The 20,276-nt window shown below is 43.2% G+C and overlaps 1 protein-coding gene across 1 annotated transcript in view; it reads right to left on the reverse strand.

The window, feature by feature from the left end:
• Window positions 1–755: 755 nt before the first annotated feature.
• Window positions 756–20,276, reverse strand: part of LOC110504309 (inactive phospholipase C-like protein 1) — a 122,679-nt gene continuing 103,158 nt past the window's right edge. Inside the window, exons 6-10 of the mRNA XM_036974642.2 lie at window positions 15,258–15,620; window positions 5,792–5,995; window positions 4,619–4,694; window positions 3,786–3,895; window positions 756–3,293 (exon numbers count right to left, since the gene is read on the reverse strand). Coding sequence (XP_036830537.2) covers window positions 3,066–3,293; window positions 3,786–3,895; window positions 4,619–4,694; window positions 5,792–5,995; window positions 15,258–15,620 — 981 coding nt within the window. The 3' untranslated portion in view covers window positions 756–3,065. The remainder of the gene's footprint in view (window positions 3,294–3,785; window positions 3,896–4,618; window positions 4,695–5,791; window positions 5,996–15,257; window positions 15,621–20,276) is intronic.

Consider the following 20,276-nt stretch of genomic DNA (forward strand, 5'->3'; position numbering starts at 1 on the left):
GATACAGAGTGTATACCAAATGGCACCCTATTCCCTATATAGTGCACTACTAAAGTAATGCACTACTAAAGTAGTGCACTATGTAGGGAATAGGGTGCCATTTGGGAAGAAGACATAACCTAAACACATCGCTGTAAGGACTGTAAAGTCAAACACCACATAGAGCGTGGAGGGCAGGTAGGTTTAAGGTTTAAGACAGACGCGGGTTAAAGAGAGTAACTACAGTATAGTAAATTAAAGCACTGTGGTGTTGGACCAGAGTGCCGTTGGATTAGAGGATTTATTTCATGTTTTTATTTTTCAATACTGCAACAAAACATCAACACGCCAGTTGAGTATATTGAGCTATAGTATAGCGACCTTCCTCATTGCTGTGCGCCTGTCAAATGTTGTAACAGTGAGGAGGGCTCCGTATATCTATATCTGGTTGATGGTAGGTGAGGACGGGAGGTCCTGCAGAAACACAAACTTCCTTGACAACTTCCTCCACAACAGCACTGCGCTGCTCGGCAATGTGCAACAAGTATGAATGACCTGAAAGGTGCTGCATTGTCATTCCGACGTCTGATTGGCCGTGCAGCATTTACCTTGATATGGCCTTTGCAGGAGTTAGGTCATTCATACTTGTTGCACTTCGCCGAGCAGCGCAGAGCTGTTGTGGAGGAAGTTGTCAAGGAAGTGAGTTTGTGTTTCTGCAGGACCTCCCGTCCTCACCTACCATCAATCAATCATGTCAATGCGGAGCTACAGTATACGGAGCCCTCCTCACTGTTACAACATTTGAGAGGTGCACGGCGATGCGTTACGGAGCTTGATTTGGCCTCTACGTGCCTCTGGAGGCTATGTGATTGCGTCACACCCTCCATACGAAGCCTCCAACCACATTTTCGGATCAAGCCTAAATTGGCTCTGACTTCTGCAGAGGCCATATCACTGTCAACGCTGCATGGTCAATGCAGACGTCGGATTGACCATGCAGCGCCTTTAAGAGAGATGTGTGAAGGTGGGCTGGTGAAGGAGGCAACAGATGATAATGAATCCATCCATCCAAGAGAAGGAGAGAGGCAGGTCAACATGGGTTGTCCACTGCATGCATCAAAGAACCTATGTCAGGTATTATCCTTTCTATGCCGAATTTAAATGTTCCTCCAACTTTACTGCTGGGTGTGTTGAAATGGCTGTTCAGACTGTAGAATGACAGACGGTAGGTGCGTTTACCTCAGAGCCCCAGAAGACCCTGTGCTCTGCTGGGGGCCCTGGGGGAATACTTTCCATTCAACCCATTCTCATCTTGTGATGAAAATGTCCCTTATTGTAAGATCCTCTATTATCTTTACTGTCTGTGTCTCTTTGATGCCAGGCCCCTATAGTGCTCTCTCAGTGCTGGGTGTAGTATTGTTGTGTTGGGGGCCTCTGCCTCTTGCTGTGTTTGGATCACAGGTGGTAGGAAAGGTAGAGAGCAGTGGAGGCTGGTGGTCCCATCCTCCGATTTAAAGTGATACCAGCCACCACTGGTAGAGAAAGGGTTCTATGACACAGTAAAATATAAATTACACGACGTATTTACCTACCTTAATAGCACAAATCTAACATTGGAAAAACAATGGCATCCATGTCCCACAGTCGACCATCACAAGCAGCATAAGCACACCAAGGATGTAGTAGCATCTAGTCGCGCCATTTTTGTAGTTCTTTGTCAGAGTCCTTTACTGTTGCTGAGTGAGTTTTTAAGCTGGGACAAACCCAGCACATACTTTCAGTCAATACACAGAGAGAGGGCCCCCTCCCTCATAGCAACACAGCCATGCCAACCACATCCTTGTGTAGGGTAATACTCATCTATCAATCAAAGGGGAAAGGGGGATACCTAGTCAGTTGCACAACTGAATGCATTCAACCAAAATGTGCCTTCTGCATTTAACCCAACCCCTCTGAATCAGAAAGGTGTGAGGGGCTGCCTTAATCGACATCCACGTCTTCGGCGCCCGGGGAGCAGTTGTTGTGGGGGTTAACTGCCTTGCTCAAGGGCAGAACAGCAGATTTTTTCCATCTTGTCAGCTCAGGAATTCAATTCGAACAAGCAACCGTTTGGTTACTGCCCTAACGCTCTAACCACTAGGCTACCTGCTGCCCAACTAATCAATGAAGCCTTTTAAACACAATCAAATAATCAATCAATCAATCACACCCAACAGGTCCTCTTATTTCAGGTTGTCTTCAGGTTGTCTTCCAGACCTTACTGTGATGTTGTGATACTGTGACACTGTTAGCCCCTAGCCATCTGACACCTGTGGATGGTCTCAGGTAGGACATAGTAGCCTGAAGCAGGGTTAAGCCATCTCATGTAAAACTACCAACACATCTGCCTCCTCCCATCTTCTCAGGAAAGGATACCTGGCGGGGTCTCTCAGGGAAGATGAGAGGGGTACGCAAGACAGGCTAGACATTCAAAACACTCCATGTACCGAGGGTTCTGGGTGAAGGAGATAAAGAGGGGTAAGGAAGGAGAGAGGGGCTGGGTGTAACAGTAGCTGTGTCGGTGGGACACTGGGAGGGTCACCTGTCACTCAACCCCCTGTGGTATCCATGGTGAGACGGGCCCTCAAGGCATCAACAGCGTGACATCACATCCTCCCGAGGGATCAATTAGGTGGGTTCAGAAGGACAGAGACTCTTCACTCGTCCTCTCCACAGCAAAGGTTTCTTACCTAAGATCAACGTGTTTTCACAATCACAACTCCCTTTTTAGGGAGAAAAAAACATTGAAGTAAATTGTAGGAGCGTTATATTCAAGTGTCCGACTTAAATAAGCACAAAAGTATTTCCACGGATGAACACAAAGTAAGCCGTCAAATTACTGCAACGATTCTTCACTAGTCTTACTACTCTGGATAAAGGTATAGGCTCTGGGCTCTACTCTAGACCCTTCCAACTCTGCTCTCTTTCGCCATCTCTCTCTCTCCCCACCCTCCCTTTCTCTGACAGTTTGGGATTTGAGGGGTTGTCACCATCTCATCCACTCGATCCCTCTATCCCCCTTCCCTCTCACTGGTAGGTTGGGGGTGTCATATTCGTCCGTTGCCATGGGTATTCACCCTCCTCTCCTGGGTGCTTCCTCTCCTCTCCTGGGAGTTGCCCCTCCTGCTGTGGGAGGTGTAGAAGAGATCAGAGGGACCAAAAGAGGTGCAGGAGGAGGTCGTGGAGGTGAGGCCACAGGCTTCACAGGCCAGGGCCAACTGTCTCAGAGCATCCAGAGAGTCTACCTTGGCACTGCGCAGGAGATCACACTGACCCTGTCGAGAGAGAGAGAGAGAGAGAGAGAGAGAGAGAGAGAGAGAGAGAGACAGAGAGAGAGAGAGAGAGAGAGACAGAGACAGAGACAGAGAGAGAGATAGAGAGAGAGAGAGAGACACACACACACACACAGAGAGAGACACACAGAGAGAGAGACACAGAGCGAGAGAGAGAGACACAGAGAGAGAGAGAGACACAGAGAGAGAGAGAGACACAGAGAGAGAGGGAGACACATAAAGAGAGAGACAGAGAGAGAGACACACATCGAGAGAGAGAGAGAGAGACACACATACAGAGAGAGAGAGAGACATAGAGAGAGAGATAGAGACACACACAGAGAGAGAGAGAGAGAGACAGAGACAGAGAGAAAGCGTAAAACTGTTTCCAAGACAATTTTATTTTGTCTCCAAGACAATTTCCCCCTTGGTGACAATAATGTTTATTGTATCACGTGTGTGTGTGTGTGTGTGTGTGTGTGTGTGTGTGTGTACCTTCAGTACAGTAATATTCCAGGTGAAACTCTCCAGGGCTTTACTCTGCTTGTGTCCCTTCAGCCCCTCCTTCTCTCCCAGCCTGGGCAGCTCCTCGTGGAACTCCATTCCTGAGAAGACAGGACAGGAGATCCAGTTCAACTGATAGTTAGAGCTGTGGCCAAGACAGGCAACAGGAAGCAGGAAGCAGAGCCATGCGGCAGTAAAGTGACCAATGTCATGGTCACCATGTTGGAAAAACTGCAATCATAAAACTTAATTCAATTAAATCTCATTGTATTTCGTTTTCTTTCTCCAGCTCCAGTATGTCTGGCAATTTCTCTCCTCATAAGGCAAATTATAGGCTCACTGTGTTTACTGAAGTCTGGACTAGGTTTATGTGTATCGGTATGGTAAATGAAAACCATTGATTTTCCTCTCTCCATTTCTCCTATATAGCACTTCCAGTTCATCTCTCTCTCTCTTGGGGACTGTGGCGTACAGTATAAATAACATCACGAGACGGGGCTCTGCAATCACACTTCAGTAGACCACTTGATCTCTAAAAAGTTAGTTATTAGTTTGATATTCATTCCAGCCATTATTTACCCCTTTCCTCCCAGACAAATATTTGATATTCCTCCTTTCCCACCCTCCCTCTGTCCATCCATCCTCTCCTCTCACCTTCTCTCTGCACCTGGGCCATCCTCTCCTCTCACCTTCTCTCTGCACCTGGGCCATCCTCTCACCTTCTCTCTGCACCTGGGCCATCCTCTCCTCTCACCTTCTCTCTGCACCTGGGCCATCCTCTCCTCTCACCTTCTCTCTGCACCTGGGCCATCCTCTCCTCTCACCTTCTCTCTGCACCTGGGCCATCCTCTCCTGCACAGCGTCTGCATTCTCGATCAGCTGCTTCTTGGCCGAGATCATCTGGAAGAGAGACAAAGACAGACACTGGATGAGCCTCTGGACAGACAGACAGATACAGATCAACAGACCAACCAATAGACAAATGGAAATAAAGATTGGCATACACACAGAAACGTACACACATAGATACTGGCCTTAAATGGTGGCAGGTATATTCTGTACAGTACGGGAGGTTGATGGCGCCTTAATTGGGGAGCACGGGCTTGTGGTAATGGCTGGAGCGGAATGAGTGGAATGGTATCAAATACATCAAACACATCATTTGATGCCATTCCGTTCGCTCCATTCCAGCCATTATTATGAGCCGACCTCCCCTCAGCAGCCTCCACTGGTGTAAAGACAAGTTCTATAATACAAATGAATGAAAAATGTATGGGAAAAAAACTGAAAATGTTTTTATGAAAGAGCAGCACACTGTGTTATTTACAGACTAATGTCCTTCCTGACTCTAACTCTGACCCTGCTGTCCACTACCTCAGGGTTAGATGAGATGGAGGAATGGAGGAATGGGGGAAAGGGAGAGATGGAAGGGAAGAAGAGAGCGTGATGACTAAGGCCACATGTGATGGAGGTTTGAGGGTGTGATGTAGACATTGGAGGGGCTACAGTCTGGGTCTCAGGCCAACTGTCTGTGTGTCACACTGACCTGCTGGGCTAGCTTGGCCCTAGATACGCATGCATACAGAGAGCGAGGCTGACAAACATCTAACATACACAGAGCACACTGAACCAATATGCTGCCACAGAAATAGCTCTTCCTCTTTGTCCCTCTCCCTTTTCACCCTCCCTCTCTCTGTTTCTCTGGTTGGTTGTGGTGTGTGAGGGGGAGTAATGAGAGATAGAGTGCAGGTGGGTAAGAGGCATCCTGATTTAATACTGGCAGAGACAGAGTGGGAAGAAACACAGCTGGAGAGTAAAACGGTATTTGTGCATGTGTGCCTCTCTCTCCACTTCTGTGTAAGCATGTATGCCCGAAGACAAAGGTGTGTGAATGAACACATGCCTATAGCTTCAAGTGTCTTAATTACTCTTCCTCTCTATATATATGTACTCCCATAATATTATAATATTGATACATATCTCTCTCTCCCTCCTACCGTATCATAGTGATTCAGTAGTTTGCGCGTGACCTCTGTGATGCTGCCCAGGGCCTCCAGGTGGGGGTAGCCATCCCTCAGGGTCATGCTGGCCCCCGGGGGCCCTTCTGGGGTCTGCAACCGTGTGGCCAGGCTCTGGATGCACTGCTTCAGCTTTGCCACCGGGGGGAGTCCACACTGCTCTTTGAAACTCACACTTGCACTCTGGATGGAACAGGACACAGAGCGAAAGAGAGAGAGAGAGTGAAAGAGAGAGAGAGAGTGAAAGAGAGAGAGAGAGAGTGAAAGAGAGAGAGAGTGAAAGAGAGAGAGAGAGTGAAAGAGAGAGAGAGCGAAAGAGAGAGAGAGTGAAAGAGAGAGAGAGAGTGAAAGAGAGAGAGTGAAAGAGAGAGAGTGAAAGAGAGAGAGAGAGTGAAAGAGAGAGAGAGTGAAAGAGAGAGAGAGAGTGAAAGAGAGAGAGAGAGTGAAAGAGAGAGAGAGAGTGAAAGAGAGATAGAGAGAGAGAGAGAGAGAGAGAGAGAGAGAGAGAGAGAGTGAAAGAGAGAGAGAGAGTGAAAGAGAGAGAGAGAGAGAAAGAGAGAGAGAGTGAAAGAGAGAGAGAGAGAGAGAGAGAGAGAGAGAGAGAGAGTGAAAGAGAGAGAGAGAGAGAGAGAGAGAGAGAGTGAAAGAGAGAGAGAGTGAAAGAGAGAGAGAGTGAAAGAGAGAGAGAGAGTGAAAGAGAGAGAGAGAGTGAAAGAGAGAGAGAGAGTGAAAGAGAGAGAGATGCAGTGTTTTATAGGTATATTATGGTCAGGTCCACGTGACCTGAAAAACATCTGACCCTGATGAAATCACAACGTCAGATGAGGCTTAAACTCACACCTAGAATGTCAAGCACAGATTAAAACAGAACATGTCCTTCTCCTATTGTCTGTGAGTACGTCAGGGAAATCTCTGGTCAGGTTCAGGTCAATCTAAATCAAGTAAGGCACTTGGGTGAACCCCTTATTACTTGAACTGAACCCCTAAAACCTGTGCTAGGGTCACGGAGGAGAATAGACATTAAAGCATCCATGCTAGACATCTGCTGTACTAGCTAATGTGTTTGGGAGGGAGGGAATGTACTGGGATCTGTCAGAGGTCTCCACTGAGATCAGAGACACTGCCAAAACACTGAGGCCATTTTCCACCTGGCAGCACCGCAACTGGACCAGCAGTCACATTGGTGATTACCATAGCATAGCCCTCCTGAGGACAGAATGGGTTGGGTGTGAGGGGGGCAGGGGGCTTTGTGTGTATGTGTGTGTGTGTGTGTGTGTGTGTGTGTGTGTGGGCGGGCAGGGAGACAAATTATGAATAATAACAGACTGTGGCAGATGAGAATACAGCTGGACACATGGCAGAGAGAGAGACAGAGAGAGAGAGAGAGAGAGAGAGAGAGAGAGAGAGAGAGACAGAGAGAGACAGACAGAGAGAGACAGAGAGAGAGTGTGTGTATATGTGGAGATAAGCTGGTCCGTCCTGTAACCAGGTCTATGCCTTCTCTCTCTCCTCTGTTATTTATAGACTAACGTGTAATCCTCCTCAACCTACTCCCTCTCTCCTTCCTTCTTTCTCTCTATCCACCTCTCTCCCCTCTCTTTCATTACTCTCACTCCCTCTCTCTCTCTGTCCCTCTCACAAAGTTCACGTCACCCCACAGGGAACTCACAGGTAGTGTCTTATTTCAGCGCAGTCATGCAATCTATTCTAGCCCAAATCACACTCCTCCAAAACTCCTGCATAACAGACCATATTTCAACACTGGCTAAACATAACACAACAGCACATTGCCACTATCTGTTCAGGCAGGAAAATGTATTCAAATGTATTTGTTAATTTTCAATATTTAGCTTTTTGTGTAAGAGCTGTTTGAAAATAATGGCTGGAAATTCAGCCTGTTCAGGTGGGATGGTTTTTGGCCCAGATCATGACATCACAATCGGATTATTCTGACCAATGAACCAGCCATATTTTATTTGCACATGTATCCTCTTACATTAAAGGGGGAAGCGGGGTAGGCTCTAGAGCAGGGCCGACAAAACTGGGGCCCTTGGGCGACGTTTGGCCCGTCAGGACCACTAGGGGCCCCCTAAAGATATATATATATTTTTAGGAAGTGTCACGCCCTGACCATAGAGAGCCTTTTTATTCTCTAGTTTGGTTAGGTCGGGATGTGACTAGGTTGGGTGACCTAGTGTGTTTATTTCTATGTTGGCCTGGTATGGTTCCCAATCAGAGGCAGCTGTTTATCGTTGTCTCTGATTGGGGATCATATTTAGGCAGCCATTTCCCCACTGTGTTTTGTGGGATCTTGTTTTTGTGTTGTTGCCAGTGAGCACTCCGGAACGTCACGTTTCGTTTGTTTATTGTTTTTTGTGCGGTTCACTTGAAATAAAAATGTTGAACCGATTTCACGCTGCGCTTTGGTCCGAATGTTATTACGATGATTGTGACAGGAAGTCAGTCAGGGTCTCAACTTACTGTTGACTGTTAAGTTACAGTCATCTAGCCAGCTATCTAAACCTTATAGTAATCATGGCCGAATTACTGACCAGGCACTCAAGGCCCGTGCCCAGGGGCCGTGACCTCCAGGTGGCCCCCATTGATTTTGTTAGTCACTCTCACTCAGATATCGTATTAACATGACATAAGTCATGGCAAAATGTGTAGAATTGCAGGAAATTAGCATTAAAACTGCTAAATTGCCTCTCCATCTCATGGCAAAATGAGTAGAATAGCATGAAATTAGTTTTATAGCTGCCCATTTTTCTCTCCTCTGCTAAGAGGGGGGCCACTAAAATGTTTTGCCCATGAGGTGGGGGGGGGGGCAACCAAAATGCAAGAAGGGTCCCTGCACATATTCATGTTATAAGCCTTATGAATATAGAAACTTGGTTGCAGTTTCTATGCTACAATGGTCAAATTTGAAATACATATGTAATACTGGTAATCATAGGTGTCAAGTAGTATGGCTATGATTTGATTAATGTTTGAAGTGTAATTTCATGATTACTTAAAAAAAAAAGCTATTGTTTCAAGACCATACAAAGCTATTGTTGACCTATATTTCTAAATAAATAATGTAAACCCTTCAGAATATGTTTTGGCCGACCAAAACCAAAAGTTTAAGCATCCCTGCTCTAGACGATCCTATCCGCCAATCAGGGCTGTGTATGTAAATATATTTGAATGTGTATGGATACACCCACACGATCAGACTGAGCATTTCAAAAGGAGGCTCAGGGAAATAAATGCTCAAAAAATACTTTTGGAGTTATTTTCATGAAATAAACACACACAGTGATTTATTAAACATACAGTGATGTAAAAATTGTACTAAAAAGACTGCATGGGGGCTTTAAATATATTTGGTTATCTTGGCTTATGTATACAGTACATTACAACACTGTCTGATATTTTTCAATTGACCTCAGTTCTGAAATATTGCTTTTCTCTGCATGGCTTTAAAAGGAACAGACAAGTGGTAAATCCATAAGGGAACGTGAGCAAGTCCATACTACATGGAGAAGAGTAACTTCTTCGCAACACAGCAAGTGTGTGAGGAAGAGGTGCCAAGATGGCGGCTTGAACAGACCCTTTTTTACCGAGCTCCGTACCAAACCTCAGAAAGATTGTTTACAGTCATTACTATTACTGTTTTTATTTGTTCAGGATATAAGACCTTTCCTGTGACTGGAATGATAATTGGATCATTTATTTCGGCATGTCCAGGCAAAGTCAAGACAAAAAAAGAAAGGAAGAAGTTAGCCGTTCTATTGCTAATCAGCAAGAGAGAAACGTGCTTATAGACAACTGCCATAACTATGCTTGGCCTATGGATAATATCATGCTTTCGAATGCTGTTGAAGATGACGAGTTCCCCTCTTTACCGGTTACTCCGTGCAAACCTCCACCCTCCAAAAAACCCAACATGAACTCTGACATCGTGGCTACCCTCTCCTTACTCATCAACTCCAGGTGTGGCGCCATTGAGAAAATGGTAGGCGCGAACACCATGGTTATCGAAGGCTTGAAAAAGACTGTGGAGATTGCATGTGGTGAAATCAAGGATGTGAAAACTAGAGTGGCAAAAGTTGAAAAAAGGGTGGAAAAGGTGGAAAAGAATAACAATGTCTACCATAGACGTCTCACTGATCTGGAACAATACACAAGAAGATGGAACCTGAGACTCTACGGCTTGCCAGAGGTGGAGAATGAAGATGGAACCTGAGACTCTACAGCTTGCCAGAGGTGGAGAATGAAGATGGAACCTGAGACTCTACGGCTTGCCAGAGGTGGAGAATGAAGATGGAACCTGAGACTCTACGGCTTGCCAGAGGTGGAGAATGAAGATGGAACCTGAGACTCTACGGCTTGCCAGAGGTGGAGAATGAAGATGGAACCTGAGACTCTACGGCTTGCCAGAGGTGGAGAATGAAGATGGAACCTGAGACTCTACGGCTTGCCAGAGGTGGAGAATGAAGATGGAACCTGAGACTCTACGGCTTGCCAGAGGTGGAGAATGAAGATGGAACCTGAGACTCTACGGCTTGCCAGAGGTGGAGAATGAAGATGGAACCTGAGACTCTACAGCTTGCCAGAGGTGGAGAATGAAGATGGAACCTGAGACTCTACAGCTTGCCAGAGGTGGAGAATGAAGATGGAACCTGAGACTCTACGGCTTGCCAGAGGTGGAGAATGAAGATGGAACCTGAGACTCTACGGCTTGCCAGAGGTGGAGAATGAAGATGGAACCTGAGACTCTACGGCTTGCCAGAGGTGGAGAATGAAGATGGAACCTGAGACTCTACAGCTTGCCAGAGGTGGAGAATGAAGATGGAACCTGAGACTCTACGGCTTGCCAGAGGTGGAGAATGAAGATGTGTGAGGAGAGGCTATCCGTATCTGCCAAGAAGTTATGCCTGCAGAGAAGAACAAAGTTGGTGATACCATCGACGTTGTGCATCGCCTCGGCAAGAAGCAACAGCAAAACGATTCAAGAACGAGGGGTATCATCATCCTCTTCGCTGCCAGATTCTACATGGATGCTGTCTGGAAAGCTGCTAGGAAGAACGCCTTCCTTCAGAGCCATGGTATGCGTTTCGCCGAGCATCTCAGCCCAGAGGACATAGAAAGAAGGAACAAGTTGTGGCCAATGATCAAGATAGCACGAAATGAGGGACGAGGCTTCATCAACGGTTCAGAAATCCATATTCCTCCCTAGAATCTCACCAGAAGGAACAGATTGATGGTTTCAGCCATGGTATTCTAATTTTCCTTATGCTGTTTATCTAACAACGGACTATTTTTCGGAATACTCAGGTATTTCAATTTATTAGTTTGTTCTTGTATGACCAGAAGACCTATTTTGTTTACAAACTTACGAAGAAGATTGAAAGCTGTATTTATTTATACAGTAACTAACATACTGTTTTAAAGGGCACACATGTCTGCTCTGACTTTACACGGTTATTGTTCTATTTAGTTATTAATACTTATTTCCAAGTGAAAAAGGTCTTAGGAACGTGAATGTAAAACATTTTTTATTCCATTTTTTTATGATCAGTTGTCATATGCACTTAAAATAGTAGGTACCTTTTTATTTAAATTATTATTTTGTATTTTATTTCTCAGAATAGTTCCTGATTACACTAAAGATGGTTTTTAGTCTCTCTTACCAGAACCCTTGGTTTGGTCTTGAACATCATTTTCAGTTGAGTTGAATTTCAAAGCCAGATAACGTCTAGCTCAAAGTTTATGGAATAAGCTATTTTCACTTTAAATTGACTTAAATGGTGCAGATCTTGGTTCCTTATCGTTTAGGTTCACTGCTCCTACGTTTTGTCTATAGTTTCTCTTAATGCTAGGTGGTTACGAAACAATGTGAAGCGCAAGGCCTTATTTTTATTTGCTAAACAATTTAGAACAGATTTTTGCTTTTTTCAAGAGTCTCACTCAATTTCGGCTAATGCCAACTTCTGGAGGTCGCAATGGGGCAACGATATTTGGCTTTCCCATGGATCTGAATGCTCCGCTGGTGTCAATGAAAAAACCTTTGGTGGTAATATTCTACACTCGGAATGTGACCCCCTTGGTCACTTTATTTGTCTTGTGATCAGTTACAATGTCATTACACTCATTACTGTAAACCTCTACGGGTACAACACCAAACATGAGAATGATGAGTTGCTTTAATCTATAGAAACATACAGTATACTTCATTGGTTATCTACATTTCCCAATTCATTATTATTGATAGGAGGGGACATTAACATTACTATAGATAATTCAACTGATAGATGGCCCCCAGGTAGGCCAACCAATCAGAATTTGGGTTTAATACTTTTTATGGAAAAGTTTGATCTTACTGATATATGGAGAGAGAGGTTTCCGGCCGACAGATCATTCACTTGGAGTAACAAAACAGGTTCCAGACAATCCAGAATATATTTTTGGCTTATATCCAAATGCATTGATAGTGAGTGTGTTACTACAAATATTTGTACTACTCCCCTCACAGACCATAGGCCCATTTACATAGATATCAAAATATTTACCCCTGATACTAACCTTGGTAGAGCATCCTACTGGAAGCTAAATATCTCATTATTAAATAATGATATAGTTAAATTTGAGGTTAAAGATCTGCTCTCACACTTTTGGGAAAGGGCTTGTGAAGAAAAATCTTATTGCAAGAACTGGGAGCTCTTTAAAATTGAGGTGTCCAAATACTTTAGAAAATACGGTAGTAATCTTGCTAAGACCAGAAGAGCTGAGGAGGAAAAGGTGATCTTTAAGATAACTTCCCTTTCTCAGAGGTCCCCAGCCAGCCTCTCTGGGGAGGAGAAGATGGAACTAATTGAGTTACAAAATAAACTGGATAATATATATAGATTAAAAGCAGAAGGAGCCTTTATTAGATCTAGGGAAAATGGATTGAGGGAGAACAGAATTCATCCTATTTCTTTAGACTTGAGACATTTCACTCTAAAAATAACACTATCCATAAATTAAACATTGATGGTGTTATTACAGATGACCAAAAGTGAATCGCTAAATACTGTAGCAATTTTTACAGAAAATTGTATAGCTCTACGTACTGTCAGGAATCCACAGATATGTTTTTTAACTCACTGAATAATGTTCACTCTATCAGTGATATAGAATCTAAACAGTGTGATGAACCCATCAAAGTTGAAGAGATTATAGAGTCTATCAAGCATCTAAAGAACAATAAATCACCAGGTGTTGATGGAATTACATCAGAATTTTACAAATTATTTTCTGAACAAGTAGCTCCCTTCCTATTTGAAGTCTTTTTAGAGAGTATTAAAAACAATGTTCTCCCTCCTACAATGAGTCAGGGGTTAATAACACTGATACCTAAGTCTAAAAAAGAAGTGCTGCTCATCGATAACTGGTGTCCAATTTGTCTTCTTAATAATGACTATAAGAAATTAGCCTTAGCCTTACTTGCAAAAATAATTAAATAAGTCCTGGATGCAATCATTGATGAAACACAGTCTGGCTTCATGAGGAACAGACATATTTCTAACAATGTCAGACTAGTATTAGACATACTTGACTACTCAGACCTAATAACTGAAGATAGCTTCATATTATTTTCAGATTTTTATAAAGCATTTGACACAGTAGAGCATCAGTTCCTCTTCCACTCCCTTGAGAGACTTGGCTTTGGGGATTTTGTTCTGTAAGGCTATTAAGACTCTCTATGCAAATGGTAACAGCTCTATCAAATTGAAATATGGCACCTCAGCTAGATTTGAGTTAAAGAGGGGAATTAGGCAAGGTTGTCCTATCTCTCCGTACCTGTTTTTATTAATCACCAAACTTCATGCAAATTCTTTAAATAATAGTCCTGTACAAGGTACCTGGTAAAGAAATTATTATAAGCCAGCTGGCTGATGATACTACACTTTTTCTGAAAGACGCTAACCAAATTCCCATATCGATCAATGTGATACAATCCTTTTCCAAAGCGTCTGGTCTATATCTTAACATTAATAAATGTGAACGCATAGCTGTCAAAGATCATGTGACACCTTCATATTATGGTATTCCAGTAATAGAAGAACTTACATATTTAGGCATAACCATTACAAAGGATCAGAAGTCTAGAGGCTTACTACATTTTAACCCTCTTATTAAAAAAACCCAGAAGAAGCTAAATCAATGGCTAGAGAGGGACTTATCTTTAAAAGGTAGAGTCCTTATAACCAAGGCTGAAGGTATCTCTAGACTAACATATGGTGCTCTATCTTTATATCTTGACAGTAAAATAAGCAAGGAGATAGACAAGATGCTTTTCAACTTTCTTTGGAGAAACCGTACCCATTACATTAGGAAAACTGTTGTAATGAACACTTATTAGAATGATGGGTTGAATTTTCAGGACTTTACTACCTTAAATAATACTTTTAAGATCAATTGGATAAAACAATCCTAAGAAGCCCCACTTCTATCTGGAATGTTCTTCCTCATCATGTCTTCTCTACTTTTGGTGACCTTAACTTCATGTTGTTTTGCAATTATAATATTGACAAAGTTCCAGTGAAACTTTCTCCTTTTCATCGGCAGGTTTTCTTGTCATGGTCCTTAATTTATAAATACATTTTTTCTCCACACAGATATTATATATGGAATAATCGGGATATATTGTATACAAATACTTCTTAGTTTTTAGAATATTTGTTCCCAGATAATATCCTATTGGTGAGCCAACTGGTAAATGCAGAGGGTCTTTTACTCAGTTATAAAGAATTCTTATCACTTTACAAGGTCCCTGTAACACCTAAAGATTTTGCAATTGTTTTAGATGCCATTCCCTCAGGTGTTGCTCTGTTATTCAGGAACGTGTCAAGTCCTGACCCTCAGAGCCTACCTTCTGTTGACCCTGTTGACTCATCAGTAGGAAAGATTTGTTTCTCTTTTGGTCCATTCAACAACAGAGCGATACGAACCTTGTTTCAGCAGGATGTTGTATCTATACCTTATGTCATGCCTTAGTGGAATGGATTTATTGATAATATCTGTTGGATGTTGCCACACACATACCTACTTGTTAACAAAATTAAGGAAGTTTCCTTTAAAATTATTCATAAATATTATCCTGCCAACCACTATATGAAAAGGTTTAAGGAAAACATACTAACAAAAAAGCTGTTAGAATTATAAGCGTATGTATGTCCCTTAAGGTCCTTGTCTAATGTGATATTGTACCCCCTAGACCCGCCCCTAGCTCAATTGTCCACTGTATATAATCTATATATACTTGTGTTCCCTCGTGTACTCTCTGTATTGATTTGTTGTTAATAAAAATGTAATTAAATTTGAAAAAAGTAACACCAAGTGCGTGAGAAACACCCAGGTATGAGTAACACCCTCCAATCACTCTCTGACCTCTAACTCCTGACCCTCCTCTCACCTGTGCGTCCTCCCGCAGGTCTGTGGCCTCTCTGAGATGGGTGTTAGCGGGACGGAACGTATCATCCAGAGCTTTAATACCCGTGTTCCGTAGGGTCACGTACTCTCGCCCCCGCCACACCCCTCTCCGCACAGACAGACCCCTCCTCTGGGCCTTGCCCCCCCCTCGTCGGTTGGTCACGGCTACATGGACGAACAGGCTAGCGTGGGGCAAGGGGTCTCCCTCCAGACCCATCAGGGGCACGTTACGGTAGCCCGGCTGAAGGCACTCGAAGGCCACGCTGTACTGGCCAATGAAGTCGTCTCCAATGTAGTCGTCGTCCAATACCACGAAGCGGAGGAGCGCCAACTCTGGCATGTTCACCTGGGAAGGACAGACAACAACCAATCATGAGCCAAGGTGCAGTGACAGACAAAATCACAGGAATGTTACCGAATGTTGTACACAGACACAACTCTTGCTTGTTTTAGAACACTGAGTATGGTTACTTCACACAATAATACGATTATTGCGGATAATCAGATTAATATTATAGTCTGTTTAAAACATTTACATGCTTTGTGTGAACAAACGATTTCCCTGCTAATCCTGTTTACATGGACACATCTGAAATCAGGCTACCTAATGGGACTTAAATAAATGTAGAAAATCAGCAATCAAAATAAACATTCTACCACAGCAACCATGTTATTTTTGCGAAGCCTATTTGATTCTGAGTTTGGACATATAAAGTTTTGTATATGAAAACTATTTCCATGCATACTTTCAGTATTTCCGAACTCACTTCACTTGCGCTTCTGATGCTGGCACATGCGCAGATCAAATATACCGCTGGAGCTCTGATTAAGCTGTTTTACAGGTCCTAATCATTCTAAAGATTGGTTAGAAAACCAGGTGCTTTAATCAGTGTACGCTTACTTCAATTTTGACCTTACGCTGATTAAGGAAAGCAGAGTAAGGTGTTAACATGACTATTGCCATACTCAGCCTACTGCCATAATCAGTTTAACTTAAATCGGATTGTTATTGTGCGTGTAAACATACTCCCTGATATGCTTTATTGGTTTTCTAGTCATCTCCCTTTAGTTCATTCTGGAAAAAAACTTTTGTGTAAAGGACAATGATTTCAACTAGAAATAACAATATCAGTTTTAATTAAATAAAATGTTTTAAAACAATAATAAGACGGTTTTAACTAACAAAAGTTGTGCTTCTCCTCTAACGTTCCAATAGGATCTAACAGCATCACCAAGATAACCCGACATAGATTGTGAGAATAAAATGAAAACCTGCATAATTTATCTAACCTTTATTTAACAAGGTTAGGTGAGTCATGGAGAACAGCTCTGGAACAACTCTGGTGAGTCAAGATGTTTATAAACAGATATTATCATACTGAGACATTAACATTTAATCATAGTGGTGGACGTACAATCATATAATATACACAGGGCACATAATATTATAATAATATTGTCCATGACACACAAAAGTATCACACATAGACACAAATATACAGTTGACGTCGGAAGTTTACATACACCTTAGCCAAATACATTTAAACTCTGTTTCACAATTCCTGACATTTAATCCTAGTAAAAATTCCCTATCTTAGTTAAGATCTGTGAAATGTCAGAATAATAGTAGAGATTTATTTCAGCTTTTATTTCTTTCATCACATTCCCAGTGGGTCAGAAGTTTACATACACTCAATTAGTATTTGGTAGTATTGACTTTAAATTGTTCAACTTGGGTCAAATGTTTTGGGTAGCCAAGCTTCCCACAATAAGTTGGATGAATTTTGGCCCATTCCTCCTGACAGAGCTGGTGTAACTGAATCAGGTTAGTAGGCTTCCTTAATCGCACACACTTTTTCAGTTCGGCCCACAAATGTCTTATAGGATTGAGGTCAAGGCTTTGTGATGGTCACTCCAATACCTTGACTTTGTTGTCCTTAAGCCATTTTGCCACAACTTTGGAAGTATGCTTGGGGTCATTGTCCATTTGGAAGACCCATTTGCGACCAAGCTTTAACTTCCTGACTGATGTCTTGAGATGTTGCTTCAATATATCCACATAATTTTCCTCCCTCGTGATGCCATCTATTTTGTGAAGTGCACCAGTCCCTCCTGCAGCAAAGCACCCCCACAACATGATGCTGCCACCCCCATGCTTCATGGTTGGGATGGTGTTCTTCGGCTTGCAAGCCTCCCCCTTTTTCCACCAAACATAACGATGGTCATTATGGCCGAAGAGTTCTATTTTTGTTTCATCAGACCAGAGGACATTTCTTCAAAAAGTACGATCTTTGTCCCCATGTGCAGTTGCAAACCGTAGTCTGGCTATTTTATAGTGGTTTTAGAGCAGTGGCTTCTTCCTTGCTGAGCAGCCTTTCAGGTTATGTCAATATAGGACTCGTTTTACTGTGGATATAGATACTTTTGTACCTGTTTCCTCCAGCATCTTCACAAGGTCCTTTGCTGTTGTTCTGGGATTGATTTGCACCTTTCGCACCAAAGTACGTTCATCTTCTGTGAACATACCAAAGTACGAGCTGTTTAAAGGTATAGTCAACCTAGTGTATGTAAACTTCTGACCCACTGGAATTGTGATACAGTGAATTATAAGTGAAATAATCTGTCTGTAAACAATTGTTGGAAAAATGACTTATGTCATGCACAAAGTAGATGTCCTAACAGACTTGCCAAAACTATAGTTTGTTTGTCACGTTCTGACCCTAGTTCTTGTGTTATTTCTTTGTTTTAGTTGGTCAGGACGTGAGTTGGGTGGATACCCACACACACACACACACACACACACACACACACACACACACACACACACACACACACACACACACACACACACACACACACACACACACACACACACACACACACACACACACACACACACACGTAGGCTTACAAACACACACAAACTCAAGCTGGGCAGATGAAGATAGTGAGAAGATACCTGTAGAAACACACACAGTGGCCATCCATTGGTTTCTAGCCTTCCAGTATGATGAATGTGTTTGGTAGAAAGGCCAGAGGGTAGAGAGGAGGGTGGAGACTATCCATCTCAACCCACACTGTGCTTATACATACACCTAGCCCACTATGGTGTGTGTGTGTGTGTGTGTGTGTGTGTGTGTGTGTGTGTGTGTGTGTGTGTGTGTGTGTGTGTGTGTGTGTGTGTGTGTGTGTGTGTGTGTGTGTGTGCGCGTGCGTGCGTGTTCCTTCCTGTGCTGTGAGTTATAACCATATTAGGTCTTCAGGCTCTTAGTGACAGGAAGCAAACAATCTGAACCAGCTAAAGGCATTAATTCCCGAGGACGGCTGTATGAGTGTGCGTGTATTAGAATGTGTGTGTATGAGTGTGCGTGTATTAGAATGTGTGTGTATGAGTGTGCGTGTATTAGAATGTGTGTGTATGAGTGTATTCTTTGACATGAATATCATTTTGAGATAAAATCCAAGTACATGATACAGCGTAATGTACCAGTACAATCAAATGCTTACTTGCCAGCTCAACCCCAGTCTGTGAGTCTTCTTCCAGATGTGTGTGCATGACTGAATTCTTTCACATTGGTTTCATTTTAATATGTCTGTTATTTCCTGTACTTGAGTCTTTGAGTTTAAGACTGTGTGCAGTATGTTGTGAACATGCTCCTCCCTCCATCCCCCACATGGTACTGCCCACATGTTGACTACCTATAAACAGTACTGTTGAAGAGAGGAAATGGATTCTAGACCGGGGGGGAGATTGTAGATTATAGACAGGGTGAAGGTTTGCACTCAGAGACCCCTGAGTCTGTGCTAGTCTAGATTTTAATGTTTTAGCATAGAGCACTATCCGTCTAACAGGGCTGCAGTTAATGGATGAAGAACTAGAGAACATGTCAGTTGAAGTGAGCACAGACAGAAGTTTAGGCAGCGAAGGCTCTGAGTGGGTGACGGAGAGAGACCCAGAGGGTGAACTGTGTGTGAGAGACAGAGAGAGAAAGAGGGTGAATTGTGTGTGTGTGTGTGAGAGAGAGAGAGAGAGAGAGAGAGAGAGAGAGAGAGAGAGAGAGAGAGAAAATTGTGTGTGAGAGAGAGAGAATTGTGTGTGAGAGAAAGAAAAAGAGAGAGAGAGAGAAAGAAAGAGAGAGAGAGAGAGAGAGAGAGAGAGGGGTGTATGTGAACTTTAGGCTCTACTCTTACTTATAACTAAGTCCACTCAGGTAGATAGAACCCTCCATCACTGCTACACACACACACAAACAAGCACACAGACATTCATACACATACATACACGCACGCACACACACATGCAAGCACACACACATGCAAGCAAACACACATGCAAGCACACACACATGCAAGCACACACACATGCAAGCACACACACATGCACGCACACACACGTAGCCTGCATCCTATCATGACTGTCTGCTGTGGTGGAGTGTGGACAAGGGGTGGGAAATGGGGCATCATGCTTCATGAATGAAGAGGTCAGTCTGAACAGCAACAGAGACGACTCTCTCTATCTCAGCCTCATCCCAAAATGGACGCTATGTGTTTCCAAAAAGGGCCCCATGTGTCTCTGCCTAGTTTCCCTCAGCAATCTACACACAATACCCAATAATGAGAAAGTGAAAACAGGCTTTTTGAATTTAAAAATAGAAAATAAATATTCAGCCCCTTTGCTATGAGACTCGAAATTGAGCTCAGGTGCATCCTGTTTCCATTGATCATCCTTGAGATGTTTCTTCAACTTGATTGGAGTCCACTTGAGGTAAAGTCAATTGATTGGACATGATTTGGGAAGGGACACACACACACCTAAGGTCCCACAGTTGACAGTGCATGTCAGAGCAAAAACCAAGCGCTCAGGACCTCAGACTGGGGCGAAAGTTCACCTTCCAACAGGACAACAACCCTAAGCACACAGCCAAGACAACACAGCAGTGGCTTCGGGACAAGTCTCTGAATGTCCTTGAGTGGCCCAGCCAGAGCCCAGACTTGAACCCTA

The sequence above is a fragment of the Oncorhynchus mykiss genome, chromosome 3 (assembly GCF_057628025.1).
Source record: "Oncorhynchus mykiss isolate SJ-2025 chromosome 3, ASM5762802v1, whole genome shotgun sequence".
NCBI classification, from domain to species: domain Eukaryota; kingdom Metazoa; phylum Chordata; class Actinopteri; order Salmoniformes; family Salmonidae; genus Oncorhynchus; species Oncorhynchus mykiss.